The 16,343-nt window shown below is 40.4% G+C and overlaps 1 protein-coding gene across 1 annotated transcript in view; it reads left to right on the forward strand.

Annotated features, from left to right (window-relative positions):
* Positions 1–15,540, forward strand: part of LOC115821477 (nuclear pore complex protein Nup214-like) — a 47,128-nt gene extending 31,588 nt beyond the window's left edge. The window contains 8 exon segments of the mRNA XM_030785300.1: positions 652–654; positions 2,444–2,511; positions 3,771–3,939; positions 8,322–8,477; positions 10,501–10,672; positions 12,430–12,569; positions 14,189–14,219; positions 15,335–15,540. Of these exon segments, the coding sequence (XP_030641160.1) occupies positions 652–654; positions 2,444–2,511; positions 3,771–3,939; positions 8,322–8,477; positions 10,501–10,672; positions 12,430–12,569; positions 14,189–14,219; positions 15,335–15,368 (773 nt within the window). The 3' untranslated portion in view covers positions 15,369–15,540.
* The last annotated feature ends 803 nt before the right edge of the window (positions 15,541–16,343 follow it).

The following is a 16,343-nucleotide window of genomic DNA, read 5'->3' on the forward strand; positions in this document are numbered from 1 at the left end:
TTATTAATTAATTTGGAATCATAAGAACTCTTCCTTTCACCTTCCTGCTTATTTTAAATATGACAAGTCAGCTGGACTCTCAGTGCCACAGTATCATGAGAATTCAGCATATGCACGCTAATATGTGTGGCTCAGCTGTGACTGGTGGCTGTAGGTTCCAATGAAATTGTTTAAATGAAACGGTCTGTATGAAAATGTTTTTTCCATAATTGTTTCATTTGGAGAAAGTAGAGAATATGATCTGCGTAGTACACAAAGTATTGTACAGAGCTGAGGTTCTGCTGCATGAAGGAACACTGAATGGCCTAATTACCTAAATTACTGACGTAAAGGAAATTGTGTCAATTTGCTTTGCATACATTTTACCTGTACTGCCCTCATTCATTTCATTAATTTTACTTAGCTGCCTTCTGTGACGTTTACTGTTCACTTGAAATTCAACATAGACTGTACACAGCTGTCTCAACAGCTAAGCATTGATTCAATTTTTATTTAGGATAGTTCACAAAAGGCTATATTTTAATTGTCCTTCCAACTCAAAATCAATGAAAGAGACAGCATTCAGTCAAAGTGTGCTCCTAATAATTTTGGATTAGCCTTGGAATTTACCACAGGTCAACAGGTGTGAAATATATTCTGGTTTGGTGGCAGCTGGTTGCCCTCCCTGACTTCTGGGGACCGGCAGGAACAGTCTAATCTAGGGGTGTGGACCAGGGAGTTAGACACTGCCCCATTCCCACGGATTCCCAGAATTCTCATGGCAGCCCACAGGGGAATGGGTGGGCCAAGCTAAACAGCTGATCTGTGGTTAGGGCTTTATTCGCATGGGATCCTGACCAAGGCCCTACAGCAGTTAAAGCTCCGCTAATTCCAGCCATACCACTGTTCAGGAACTCGGTATGACAAGATACAAGGTCATTCCAAGTCTGTTCACTTCCGTTACGGCTCAGCGTTTCAGCCAGATGAGAATTTGCCAGTCTCGTTGAAATGATTAGCTTACTGCAAAAAATTTTCAAACACTAAAGTGGAGGCTGAGTGCATCTGCATTACTTACATTGAGGTTACGTTCAGTATATTTTTAACATAAGAAAGTGAAATAAACAGACAGGAAGTTGGTCTTTACTACAATTTAACAGCTGGAAATTTTACCATGTAATTCTCTATGCCGTAACTGCTAATGACGTAGCCAGTGGTAATTTAAATTTTTAATTACATTGTGAGACGATATGGCATCATATCCTTTTACTTTGTTTTCGATTTAATGACATCCTCAACATGAGTATTTATGTAGGCCATGTAATGGAAGCTCATATCTCATTGGAAGTTATGAACTAATGGACGTGAATAGGTCTGTTCTGTCTTTGCTTTAACTACATTACATCAGACTAATGAAAGAAAATGGATGAGATCTTGAAAATGTTCCCTTTGGCTAGCCAGTAATTTCCTGGGTTGTTCACTAGCAGATATAACATGAATTATCTTTTTCTGAGGGCAGTATTAATTTAGCCAGTATTAAATAAGGGCCCATCACTTTCTACTTTCGAAAACAAAGATCCTGTATAGGACATCTTTTCTGGTCGGAACCAATTGATTCAGTTCACTGTACATGACATGTATAAGCAAAAAAAAAAACCCTTACAATTACCTAGATTTATTAGGCTTGCTCATGTTTAAATTGGTTGCTTTCTATTAATTTCAAATTACATAAGATAATGTCTTGAAGTCTGTAATATGTAGTGTAAAGGTTTTACAGTAACCCTGAAATTCCCTGAATTGTTGTCTAAAAAAAAATGTCTCTGGGTTTCTGACAACAGTTGGTGAAATTGATTAGAGTGGGCATGCTTTTAGTTGAGAGTGTCTAGCCTGCAGAACAACCCAATTAGATGAGATTGTGTTCAGCACTGCTGTAAGAAACAGTAGCCTATAGAGTCAAGAGTTCAGATAGTGGAGATGCAGCTGCAGACCAAGCACTAAAACATGAACCTTATTGTGTTGGACACTATTTGTACACATCTTTATGGTAGCTTGGAAAACTTTGTGTTGCCTTCGTGACCTGAAAGCTGTATCTTACAATTTCGCAAATTGTTCTACTCTTGTTTGTTGATTCAGGTACAGGAAAAACAGAGGGCCCTTTTGTCTTTAGTGGTCTTAACACAGCAAGTGAAATATAAACCTACACCACAAACTGTGTAAATTATTTCAAAAGCTGGTTTAATTTTCTGTAACACACTGATAATTACATAGTTAATCAACACAGTATCAGTGCACTAGCAAAGTATCCTGCTTCAGTTGCTGGCTGTAACTCTGAGTACCGTGGACAGTGAGTTAGACCCTCATTTGTTTGAAGCATTTACTAAGATAGTTCCTGGCAAATTATAGACAGAGGATACTGCATATCTTGTCCTACGTTACTGTCTAATCTCTTTTTTTTTTTTTTCAACAGCTTTTGGCAGCACACCGACCTCTCCTGTGTTCGGCCAGCAGCCCAGCAGTGGTAATGTTTTTGGACAGGTAACATGCTTGATGTACTAATCCAAACTAATGTAAATTTTGGTACCTTTCATTCATACTCTTCTCATTCAGGCTCTCCTCTGTGAGCTACTGGAAATGTAAGGCTCAACCATGGCTCTTTAGTGCAAGGACAAAAGCTTTAAATCAACAGCCATAGCTGTCTGCATATCATTCCAGTCCTAACTTTTTGAGATCACCTCTGCTCCTTGAAGTCTCCATAGTAAAGAACAGACAGTGGCTTAGCTGGGGTGGCTGTGACTAGAGCAGAACACGGTGTTGTCCAGACATCTGTCTCTAGAGACTGACTGTCTGCACACTGTAGATTCATGCTCATTTTAGGGGGGTGCAGCTTCTGTCGTCCTCTTAGAGAGTGTCACATCAGGCGCTTCTCTCTCCCCTCTCTGTTCAAGTCACTGAGTGCACAGTGCCAAATTCCTTTTCCTCTTGGCCATTTCATTTTCTCTCATGCCAACAGCTCTTCACACCCCAAGTTTGTCAGATTATTTAGATTGAGGCAGTGTAACTTTTGGCATGCAGCCAAGGTCACGCCAAGGTCACTTTGTAGATTCTCTTTTGTCAGGCCTGTAAACACAATTAAAAGAATATTATGAAACCAGTGGTAAGCACAGCTTTCAAAAATGTTTAAAAAAAACAGTTTTGCCCTCCCCTCTGTCTACATCTATCCTGACTTCCTTTTGCTACTTCTTTGTACAAACATAAAACTTTTAAAATGCAGGCTTGGAAAATGAACACCATTTTTACCATCACATTCTGCCACACTGCACTGATTTGTCATTTAAACCTTTATGAAAAAAATTTATAAAAGTTCATAAAAGTTAAAAAAAATATCTGTGCCCAAGGCTCTAAAAGCAAATCTCAACCAAAACTTTGATTTGATTGAAAAGTCTGATTTTAAGATGATTCAAAAGATGCAATGGATGTATCCCTGGAAGTCTTCCCCACATGAAAAAATATTGTATTTCTTCATTTGTGCGTAAAGTTTGATGTGTGTTGGTTCATTGTAGCTTGTCCTCTGAATGATACTCCTTACCGATACTGATATTTTTATTGTACTTCACAAATAAAAAGACTGCTAGATATGAAATGGATTTTTCAGTAATTCCTTTGGGAATGGCAGTGTCCTTCCATAGTCATGTAAATAGTCATATCCTCTTTGTAACTGTTACAGTGTGATTGTGTGTAAATGTGTGCATCTCAGTATGGGGTGTTTTTTTCTGGTGTGTTTTTGTTTTCCACAGGCCTCGTCTGGTGGAAGTCTTTTTGGTTCTAGAGCCACTAATACGTCGGCCTCGTCAGGTGGCGGAGGCTTTTTCAGTGGTCTAGGTGGGAAGCCCAGCGAGGATGCTGCCAATAAAAACCCATTTGGGACGGCAAACACCGGGGGCTTTGACCAGCCCAACCAACCAGGTGTGTATCCCACCCTTACTCTTACACTGCCTGAATTTTTCCATAATCCTGCCATCACAGGACCGCAAAATCATCACCAGTTTATAAAGTCTTTATTTGACAACTTTACCGAGGCATGTGCTATTTCAAAAGTGTATGTGATAAAACTCATCTTTCATCATTTGCTCATATGTAGCACATGGCTTTTTGTAATGTGGAAAATATAGTCTGCTTATTAGGTAGTGGCTATTTCTGCCCACTAGTTGTGAAATCTCACATTCAGGACAGTTCTAATATAATGCACTGCTTTCTGAGACTGAAAATAGATGTGTGTATAAGAATCTGGTCTCTGGTGTTTACATAACAATCTTCAGTCACCCTGAAGGCTTCCTGTTAAACTCACATAAGCTCCCGGGGATAAGAGAGTGAGATTTCATGCAGTAGAGGTTTTTGGGGTTTTTTTTCCCTTGGTACCTCAGTTACACAGTCCTTTGACTTGTAGATGTGACTGTGTGCTTGTTGTTGGCAGTCACAAACCCAGAATACCATAACGCTGTAGTGACTAAACACTCCTCATTAAATTAAGTGAAATATGCCATGAGACTTTATCTCAGGGTTAAGCTATAGCTACAGTTGTATTAGACTCTATCTGTTTTCCTTAGACGTTGAGTTTGTCAACAGATCAGAATTAATTATCCAGTGAAGAGGCTGTTTTGTGTTTGCTCGTGATAGCGTTAGACCTTCTCTAACCTTTAGAAAATTGCTCCGTGGTGCTTTCGCTTTTTGCCTGACTTGGAGCATCTGCCCACTGATAGACATTTGAGAAAGAGCTTGATTGTTTTCACCCAGAAACACCTTAACCAAATACTGTCTTAGTGAGGAAGTCCATCTTTTGTTTGTTGCTTTCAAATCCATTATTTTCCCCTTGTGATTGAGTTTAGATTTTGAAAACAAGTATAATGTGCACAGCTTAACTGTCGAGGTAACCAACTGTAACAGGTGCCTGTTCCTCCCACATCTTGTGAAAACAGATAAGAGCAGTATCAACGAGATCTCCCAGAGTGTGGAAGACCTTACACTGACAAGCAATAGGCCTTTGTCTTTTTTTAATGGGTCTGACCAGGGGTATCAAAATGATGTATTAATTCTTGTGAGCCAGAGCAGTGTCCAGGTGACTCTGTGTGAGTGTTATCCGTGTCAATCATACAGTGAGAGAAGCTACAGCAGACTATCCCAATCAATTGCCGTGTAGCATTGTTTACAGCAACACAACCCATCATCTTCTGATCAGATAACGACGGTGAAATACAGGCACACAGCCAACTGCTTAGTCTCATTTTCTAGCTGTTTTTTTTTCTTAAACACTTTAAGTTTAAAGTAGAAAACTACTGAAGAGCAAAACTTGAAACTGAAGAGAAGTTGCTCTGTTGACCGCCAAGATCAATGGACATTAAAAATTCCTTTCCTTCTTAATTACAGTGTATAATACCTGCAACCCAATAGAGCATTTATTTAATGGAAATGCCTTTAGCTCAGGCTAGATTTGACCAAATTCTGATGATTAATCATAATTAGGGCAGTGGTTGTTATTTAAATTATCTGACACAAATACTACCGCCATTTAAAAAACATCTGTTTTGGGTTTATGTACAAAGGCATCCACTGCTGGCAATGGCTCAATAAATTTATTTCACCTTGCATAATAGGTCATTACAGAAAAAATGAGCATTTCTGAAGAAAAATAAAGTGTTACAGTACGCCCATATGTTTAAAGTTCCCCTTTAAAACCACTCAAAGGACGAAGTCACCATTTCTGACACAGTAGAACAGACGTCTGGAGGTGGAAACGATGTCATGTATAACAAAGGCAGAGAGATGAAGCCGCACGACAGCGGCATTCAAAAAGAACCTTATAGGGCTGTGTGGTCAGGATCAGGTTCCTCTCTGTGACTTCAGGTATCTCCTCTTTACATGTCTGAAACGGGCAGCAGATATCCCCTCCTCCCCGTGGTGAAACATGACCCCTTCATCTTAAACCCGTTACAAAGACAGACATGCCTCCTTTGCCTATTTCAACTCCCCAGCACAGTTCATCTCTAGATGCCTTGTTTAAGGACTTCACACTGGATGACAGAACTCTTATACAGTTAATGCGTTATGGAAATAGCTTTACAGAGAGCTTGCATCTCTACAAGTAATAGGATCTAATTTGTTAAACCGATGCCTTACGGTTATGACAACGCATTGTTATCACCGTTCATTTCACATACCTGTGGGCCTCAGTGCCTTACTCCAGGGCGTGTTAGTTCCAAGTTACCGTACATGGGGTTTGAACCAACAACCCTTTGGTAACTAAATAAACTCTCTCACCACCGTTCCATTACTTTAAATAGAACCCATAACCAAGTTTTAGTTAGTACTTTGTGACACTCTTGAACTCCTGAGCCTGACAGCACTGCCAGCACTTGGAGATGAACTCACTGTAGCGTTCAGTCTATTGGTATATTTTTCTTCCTAATCTCCTGTTGTTTTCTAGACGACCCACAATTAACAGCACCATCGTTTTTCTTAGTGGGGAGAAAGAGTAGGAGGAAAGGAAAAGAAAGGAGCAAGCAAGAAAAAGATGTCTAATGCCAGTGACTTGGTGACAGAAAAAAAACATGATTTGCATTCAACTCTCAGAGTTTATCGTCTTTCTTCGTAAAGAGAGCCGTGTAAGCATAACCACGCTATGGAGACCCCTTCATGGAAGAGACACTGGAGTCTCCAGTTCTTAGACAGTCATACTGATAGTTCACACACACAAAATGATGTGAAATACAGAGATTTAGACGTCAAAATTCATAACAGGGCTCTTGTTCTGTGTCAGTGAAATTTGATCTGGCTCTGTGCTGTCACTGCTGAATGCTCACACACAAACAAAAGAGAGGGCTTTGATAAGACCTTATTTATAAAAACCAGCTCAGCTGAAAATGGACTTCAGAATTTTTTTTTTTCGTTTTGTTTTTCCACTGTTCATAATCTACTTTTAAAATGATACAATTGCATTTAAACTTCATTTTAGATCACAAAGCCCAAGAGTGCAACTATATAATCATGGTTGTGAAAATTATGAATGTGCAAATAGTGTAGGCTGTGAAACCACAGAGTAGTCTTACAGTGGGAAAGACCTGCTTTCTGCATAACTGAACAAACAGCGCTTTGGAGAGTGGATATACAGAATGATAGTAATGCTTCATTTATGTCAGTGGGGAAATGAGCTTCCAATTCAGTGGACAAATTTGAATTTGAATCGGAAAAACATTTGGGGAATGGAGCTGTATTGGAATTGCGAGGAGTTGCATTTCAAGAAATAAAGCGTAATTCCTCTCTACAGGAAGTGATACCACATTTTTAACACAATTCTGCGTATATTGAATGTTTGAGCAATAAAGTAATATTTGGAAGTAATGAAATAAATTGAAATTAAATCATTTTTATTTTAAAGACTTTAAATGTTTGTAACATAACATCTCTTGGTTGTGATATTTTATAGAACTACATCAGTTTGATCCCTCCCATTGATTCCAATGTAATTCCGATTCAGTTCCAAGTCTGCTTCCCAAAGGTGTCAACTCCAACCCCTGTTCAGCTTTTCAGAGCTGAATTTCTGTCAAGCATGCATTCACAGATAAATTCAGAACTGACCCTGACCCTGTAGCACTACTCTGTAGAATGCCAAAGTAATTTCTGCATCTTTCAACCCAACATAAAATAAAATCGAGTGAATGCTGGAGAGGCTCCAGTGCTCTGATAGCACCCAGTAAAGGAGAAGAGGGTTCTTGAACAAAATGTCAGGAGTCTCTTGAGCCGTACTCAACAATAGATTCCGACAACACTGGCCCTTGACAGATTATTAAATATTCGTACTTCCCACGGCATCGTCTCATAAATCGAACAGAGAACAGATGTCTTCCCTTACTCTCTGTGGTCTTGGCCATAAGCTGTTTCCCCATAAGAAATGTATTTGCATCCTTGTTAACGCGTGGAAAGCATTTTAAACAGTACAGGAGTGAGTGAGAGCCACGATGACTGACTTCTGACCCTTATTTTTCTCCTTTGATTGTAAACATGATATTCCTCCGATTAGAGGAGCCATTCGGTAAGCTGCTTTCAGATTACAGACTGAGCCATGTCAAAGCAAAGGCTGTTTAACTGATTATTGTAATGTTATTGCTTCCAGAGAATCAGCTTTAGTTTTTCAAAGCAGTCTATGTGATGCCCTGGAGAACGTCACCAAGCACTGCTATTGTATGAATTGCAGTTAACATAATTTAACACCCTGAGAAACACACACATGTGAAAATTCTCTGAACATAAATCCAAATGACATCTCTTTCACTGGCATATATCTGTTGGAACAGGGTCCTCCACCCTTTTTGGGAACAGCCGGGGTGCCAAGACTTTTGGGTTCGGGGGCCCTTCGTTTGTGGAGCAGAAGCCATCCGGAACCTTCAGCAGTGGAGGAGGCAGCGTTGCAGCACAAGGCTTTGGATCCTTCTCCACACCAGTCAAAACAGGTAAATACCATTCTCACAAAACTGGACCTGTTCCAAAGAAACAGTGTTTTCTGTGTTTGCTTCCAGGCTATAATGTTCGTTTATACTGTAAAATGCTTTTTCAGTATTATGTTTTTGAGCCCCTTCTCTAGTTGACAGATGATAGTCTGTTAATTAGTTGTCAGGAATACAGTTAGCCAGAGTGTGTGTATTGGTGTCTGCCACAAAAATCCCACAGTGCTATTGAATGTGTGCTTAGTAATGCCTTGTTTACTTTCAGTTGCAAGCCTGAGTTTTTCTCTCTTGTGTAACTTCAGTACATTTAATCAATAACTGAACTGAGATCTGAGGAGGAAAAAGAGGAAAACAACAAGAACAACAACAAAAAACAAATTCTGAATGTAGAAAATAAGAAAGTCCGTTTTGGAAACCAGACCATTATGTTGAGTTGAAGCTGTAGCCCCTGTGAAAATAAAGCTTGACTTAAACACAACTTATACATACGATCATTGTGAAGATCTTAACAAACGACACTATCAATACCTTTACCTGGAAGCAGGTCATGCAGGTTTACTGCAGTGTTGCTTTGAAGTTTCCTCCAGTGGATTCTGGGTGCTGAAGGTATCCCACTGATGTCGGAGGGTCTGCTAACGATCAATGAAGCATCTGCACATGCCTCAGTTCCCCCAGCTCAGCTGACCCTAGTGGCACTGTCTCTATGGAGATCAACAGAGCTCAGCTCACTGCAGCTTCCTCTCTGCCTTTGTGCTGTTCTCCCCTGTGCCTTACACAGCTCCTCATCTCTCCTCCATAGGTTCATACCATTACTCTCTTCACCAGCTTAACTCCTTTAGAGCTCCATGGAGCTGAACTACTCCAGAGCTCTGTTATAGAATTTGTATTCAAATCCCAAATTTCGTTCAGCTGAAAACCAACTCTGGCCCCAACTCTGATTTTTATTAGATATTATTTAGCTGTATGTTGTCATTCCATACCTTTTCATTTAATTTTCAGTTGCATAGATGTCATTGATGTTTAACCACAGTGATACCTGTTCGCTTGTGACATACCATTATGTTTGAATCCTCAGATGAATCGATCTGTTTTCCTTTTGTGCATTGCACTATAAAATTCATATTTTCCTAAAGTGACTGTTTCACCGAGTCCCTCTGAATGAGCATGCACCCATTAATGGCACAGATCCAGGGGAATCTAATCCAATTACATTAGCGCAATCAATTATTCACCAGGGTGTACACTGAGTCTGGCTGTAATTTCAGAGGCCACTCTGTAATCTGCTCTCTCTACTAGCCTGAGAGAATGAGGATGGTTTGCCGTCAGTGCACAGCTGCAGCGGGGGCACCTTCCCCCCATCAGTGTGAACAGCATTAACCAATCTTCTGTGTGTGTGTGTTTGTGTGTGTGTGTGGGTCCGTGAGGGTGTGTGTGAGCAGACCAAGACTGCTGTGTGAAGGGCAGCATTTGGTCATGCAGCAGGCCCTACATGGCTGTTTGTTTATTTATTTGTTTGTTTGTTTGTATCATGAAGAGTACATGTAGTGTGCGTGCCGTGATCACATAAGAGCCCTGGTATTCGTTAGCTTTGATTACTTTTATACTCATAATGTGTATAGCTGTGTTACATGTGAACCAGGCTCCCTCTGTTTTGTCTGAGGTCAGAGACCTTGTGTTGGAGTTTATTTAAGAATTGAAGTAACAAAACAACAGTGTGTAAAAAAACACTGGGCTATAGCTGCATGCCCAAGCCTCCACAGGAGTCTTAAATTAGGAAGAAGCCAAGACAACACGTGCTCCTCAGGTCAGAAGACCACGTAACCTGTTCGTCATTCAGAATACAATTTTCAGTCTAATTTTCATCCCACAGATTATTATTTAATTGGTACAGCTAATACACACAGTGCAGTCTGAGAGAAATTAGAGGAGAGCGCTGGATTCTCAAATCTTAATGTAAGCATGTTCACATTCTCTTTCCATTCATTAGTTTGTTAGTTTGTTTATTTCTCTCATTCTTGGTTTCCCACAGGTGGTTTTGGGAGTGCTCCGGTCTTTGGAAGTCCACCTGCCTTTGGGGGTTCCCCAGCTTTTGGAGGGACTGCTTTTTTTGGCTCTTCCCCGTCTTTCAGTAACCCCATGGGATCCTCTGGGGGGAAGGTCTTTGGGGAGGGGACAGCAGCAGCCAACGTCGGGGGATTCGGGTAGGAAATTTATTCATACAGAACCTCACATTAAAGTAGTTTGACACAGGGTTATGTTTGTCTTACAAGCATTCAACACAATCTCATTTGTTTGTGATTTCGTTTCTGTCGTGTTTGTACATAATCCATACTCAGGGTATTTTGTCCCAGCCTAATACCATATTAAAAAATTTCTGTTCTGAGGGATTCCCGACCAGTGAGGTTACCGTTCCCTCTAAGGACAAATGTTTTCTCTGTGAAAATGATGGATGATTATGATCCCCTGAACCCCCCCGCCTCCAAAAAAAGAAACGATTTCAGCTGAAGATGACTTAATGTGCTTCATCGTAGAGTGAATGTCTGTTGTGTGTATTTGTGTGTGTGTTTGCCCAAATAAGGAACAGAAAGAAATACAGAAAAAAGTAGCTAAATAAGTAAGCAGTCTAGATGCCCTTAAAGTAAATTTAATTGATATAGTCTTTATTTGATTATTACAAAATTTCCACAGAAATTCCTCCAGTATACCAATATTATTGCTGCCTCTGTGTTTAGTTAGGACTGATTGTCAGTCTGACCTCAGGAGGACCCTCCAACCTGAGATATTAAAGCTTTGGGTTATAATTACTTTTTATGTGTGTGTTCGTATTCCCATTTTTATCTTCTCTCTTTAAACCCAGGCCACGTAAAGGCATTTAGAACAGCCTCTGCCGAATCAAAAATGATGCAGTGATTGTGTGCTAGATTATGTAGAGATTATCCTGAGGTCATGTGCTTCCCATCCATCAGATTACGCTGGTCCCTGAGCCCTTTCAGCTTTAGAGGTCTACCTCTCTCTAGGCTCCAGAATGGGATTATTACCTCAGGCCTGAAGACTGGTGTGAACGGGGTTAAATTAGGACTCCCTCTGCTTCCTCACATTCCCCACCCTGACTGATTTTGTACACTCTTCATACCCCTCTGTTCGTCTCTGTTTTCCTGTGTTTTATGCTTAAGAGTTTAATCCAGTGAAGAGCCTGTCAAATGGCACCAGGCCTGTGAGCTTAGCGTTTTTGACTCTTTTAGTCTGACACTTGTTTGTGTGTGTGTGTGTATGGGGGGGATTGACAGATATTTGTATGCTGTAGATATTGTCTTGCATGCAACTACAATCCATTTTGCTATTTATTAATATTTATTTAATTACCAATCACTTATATTAGGACACAAATGTTTGTCTTCAAGGCTCTTTCATTTTTTTATCTCCATATTTTTGTCCCTTTTTTGTTTTACCAGACCAGATAACCTAACTTTAGGATTGGGAGAGACCCTCTGGGAATGCTCAGAAATGTCGTTTGTCCGACTAGCGCTGGTTTTATCTGTTGGCGTCTGAATTTGAGTGCTTTTGTTTGTCACACTGAATAAGACAAATGTAGAGTTATGCCCAAATGTTGCAAAGACAAGTGGTTGAGTTTACACCATTAAAACCATGCAGTACTGAGCTCTGTTACTCTTCACTCCTTCATGTAGTGAACATTTCTTTGGGTGGAGCATCACACCTCATTTTCAGTTCCATCCACAGCTCTCTTTGAAGTAACAAACAGATAACAAAAAAAGGACACTGTTACTTGTGTTTACTGTTAGTTGATGGCTTTGCCAAACCAAGAGAATTGTTTTGATGGGTATATATAAATATGTCGGTATTAAACTATCGTTGCTGATTTATTTTTCTATTATGTCCCTGCTAAAATGTTTCTAACTAGAATCTCTAGATCGATCTTTTATTTGATCCTTCATTTCAGATTTTCCTCTGCTTCTAACGTGCCCAGTTTTGGCAGCATAGCCAATCAGAGCGCCACGCCAAGTTTTGGGAACCCTGCCCAGCAGCCGACAGGATTTGGGGCCCAGAACAGTGGTTTCTCTGGCTTTGGCACCTCTTCTGGTGAGTTCCCATCAACACGCCACATACCTGACACTCACAAGTGACCACTCAGTTACTCACAACTCTCTGTGCTGCTCCTGAAAACAGACCATAGGGAAGGGGGGAGGTTGGGATGTCAGATACTTCAGAGTTGATGAGCACAATAACACATGCAAGGATTTGTCTTGTGCAGGTTAAAAATTATTTTATTGTTGCAAATGGTTTACAAATTCATAAAAGTGTTTTCTTTTCTGAGGTTAGCAAGCCATTCAAACACAACTGGCAGTCCCTCTGTTCTTTAGATGACGAGAGAACAAGAAAATTGCAAAATCAAAAAACTGAAGTGTCGTATGGATCACTTAGACCATAAAACCAAAGGGAAAATAACAGTGAATTTTACAGTGTGTGACCTGATATAGTATTACATATGATAATGTCCCAGCCGGTGGGTTCCTTGTGTTTAATCACTGGGCCAGAAGGAAGTTTATAACACGATTTAAATCAGAACAAGGACTGTTTAAAAGCTACGAACTTTTGCCACTGCTAAAAAGGAAAAAAATCTGAGCGCTGAAGCAGTGAAATTCAAAAAAGTGAAGATGAACTTTCAATATAAACCTTGCAATTCTGGAAGGCTACATGAAATTTACTTTTTTTTTATTAGTATGATAATCAATAGTATGGTTGTTGAAGAACTACATTGTTAAGATGAATAACTACTGAAACTGACTATGAAGATCTCCCACTGATAGCAGACTCTAGGTTGATGCATCTACTGGCAGACAGCACCTTTATACAGCAAACAATTTATAATAGAGAAAATATTGATCCCAGTTTGGCCCCAGATTGTGTCTAATGAGGAAAATTACCAAGCGGCAATGCCCGCTTTGATGGCCTGCCAGGACAACAACTTAGAGCATCAGGTCAAACTTCACGTGTCCCAGTATTAAGGAGGAGGAAAGACAGACAACTCCTCTGCTGTCTTGTCTATGGCCGCGGCTGTAGATTTGAGGTGGCGCGTCTACTGCAGGGACAGTGGAATCCCAGCAGTACCTTACTCGTTAACCCACATTTTGTACTGGCCTGCTGCTGTCGGCAAGCTGCAGTCTCCTGGAATAAACCAGCTCGGCACACTTAAGTCTGCTGCGGATCACTAGACAAAGAAAACCACACATCAGTGTGGAGCTGTGTAGCTTCCTACTGCACTATCAGTATTTACATAATAGAGATCTGTTCCTTTCTCATACATGAACAACTTGCTCTCGTTCTTTCTTTCTCTCTCTTTCTCACTTGTTTTTTCTTTAAGTATGTTTCACTCTTCCTTTCTGTCCCTCCCCCCTCCCTCCGTCGCCAGGGGAGATGTTACCACACGTGTCGACTGCTGTTAAATCATCGTAAAAAAGTGGAACAAGAGTGGTGATTTTTACTGTGTGTACTGTAATTAATTATCTTACCATTCTTGAAACGACACGCTCTAGAAACCCCTGCTGTGACAGAAATAAAACCCAGCCAGAGCGTCTCTTTAACCCCTACACGCTTTCAAATGAGATCAGCAGCTGCATTATCAGTTTACATTAGGAGAAAATACCCTGTTTTAAATCTTGTTTTCTTCCTCTTCTTCTTTTGTTTTGTTCCCCCTCAAGCTTTCTCCGGTGGCTTTGGGAATACCAATCAGTAAGTATTTATCTTGTCTTTTCTCACTCTCTGTCCCTGTCCCTGTCCCTGTGTCTGTGCCTGTGTGTGTGTGTGTGTGTGTGTGTGTGGTGTGTGTGTGTGTGGCTGGCGTAACAAGCCTTAAACTGTCAGTCACTTCTGAAGAGAGGAAGAGAAATCTGTGACCTTGACTCACATCAGACAGTCTGAGTGCAGTCTGCATCTACGGCACAGCGCATAGCCGCACTCACTACCTCCCTCACTCCACACCCACTCCACTCCACTCAGCTCCACCCGCCTCCACTCCACTCCCGTGACTGTTCTGGAATGTGTTCCACGGAGGCTCGGAGACTCAAGAGGACTGAGCTCTGTGGTTCTGTCAGTCCACATGATAACACCTTTGTCTCCGCCCTGCATGTCCACCCTGCAAACACATCACTGCCACTTCTCTCTTCACTTTGATTAACTCCCAGAGTTTCCCTCTCTTTAGTCTTTCTCCCAAACATCTGACTGCACAGAACTCAGCCTCTAATTTTGCGTATGCCTCTTATATGAAACAAAAAGCTAGTCAGATTCAGAAGCGTTCCTGTCCCGACCAGATCTGACATGGTTTAATCTCACTAGCTTTTTGATCATCGATAAGGTTTTTCTCTACCAGACGGCCAAGCTGTAACGATAATTTCAAGCTCCAGTGGATAACAAGTTTGAAAAATCCACTGGGCTTAATTTTCATTGGTCCCAGGTTTTTCTTTCCCTTTTGCTCTTCGAGCAGTGTTTTCAGAGTTTAAGGATTGCTGGCTAAGTAGCAGAAGTGAAACCCAGTCATGATAATGAGAGTGAAATCCCAGATAATGCTCGGCATGCTAATAAAACCAGTGTAAATCCAGGTGTTTTCTGTGGCATATGCAGAAAACCTCTACTACTGTACTGGTGAGAGTTTGGCACATGTTCTGTAACTTACCTGAATTTCTGAGCAGCATTATAGACGCTGTTCTGATTTAATTATCAACCTTTAAGTCTCCATCATCCCCACATTAGCATCAGAATTAGATATGCAAGGGCTTCACTCTGCTTTTCAGCAGAAGGTGAATGTTTGGTTTGACTCCTTTTGTGTGCGTGTTCTTTGTTTTATCTAGAAATTCCTCAAATTTTGGTGGGTGGAGAAGCTAATTATGGAAGATACCTCTGACATGCCCAGCTGAAAGAAAGGATGGGGTTTGGATGGAAAGCAAAAGAGTTTATTTAGTGTTTCACTGACCAACGGACTGACGGTGGTAACATTTCTCATCAACACGTTTGTAAGAGGCAAAGCCCAGCTCATCCTGAGACCAGGAATCACGCTTTGAGCCTTGCCTTTGTGGTCAACTGGGATGATCAGAGGAGAATGAGGCCAAGAATGGACACATTAACGTGAATTCAGTTTGGTTTATTTTTCAACAGATCATCTAATTAACACAAACTTTACAATACCTCCCAAACTGTCTGTTTCTTTTAAAAGAACAAAAAAAAGGAAATAAAGCAACAGGGCAGTTCTGAAGCTGAATGGTCATTTTTAATGCTGACATACAAAAAAAAAAATACATAGTTATCTCACTGAAAAACCAAAACAAGCCAAGTTGTTTTGTTTGTTTTTAACCCAGTTTTCATCTTATGTGTTAGGTATTTTCCTTTGAATGATCGCTTTATAAAACATGAAATAGTTTCTTTTCTGTGGGGTTTTACCGTGTGCCTCAGCTATTATGTGATCTGCTGACAGCTCCAGAAAGCATGACACTTGTTTACAGATAAACTTAGTTACTTTTGGCTTGTTGTGTGTGTCAACTGAATTATATGCAAGAAAGACTACAGAGTGTTCCATTAGGATTGCTCTAGATTTATGCTTACACTTGAGGACTATGTGACCTTCACAGATGTGGAGGATGAATCTGTGAGGATCTTTTGTCTAATCTGAAGATTGGTGGTGAAAAGAAGTTCCTATTGAAAACAGCCTAATTCCTGCACACTGAACATACCAGTTATATCATGAGAGAAAACATCTTTTCATTTAAAGTTATGATTGTTTTTAAAAAATGTGTTGTGTTCTATTTTTTTTAAATATCCTTCTGAAGAATTGATATTGAAGCAATATATTTTAAACATAGACAT

The sequence above is a fragment of the Chanos chanos genome, chromosome 9 (assembly GCF_902362185.1).
Source record: "Chanos chanos chromosome 9, fChaCha1.1, whole genome shotgun sequence".
Lineage (NCBI taxonomy): Eukaryota > Metazoa > Chordata > Actinopteri > Gonorynchiformes > Chanidae > Chanos > Chanos chanos.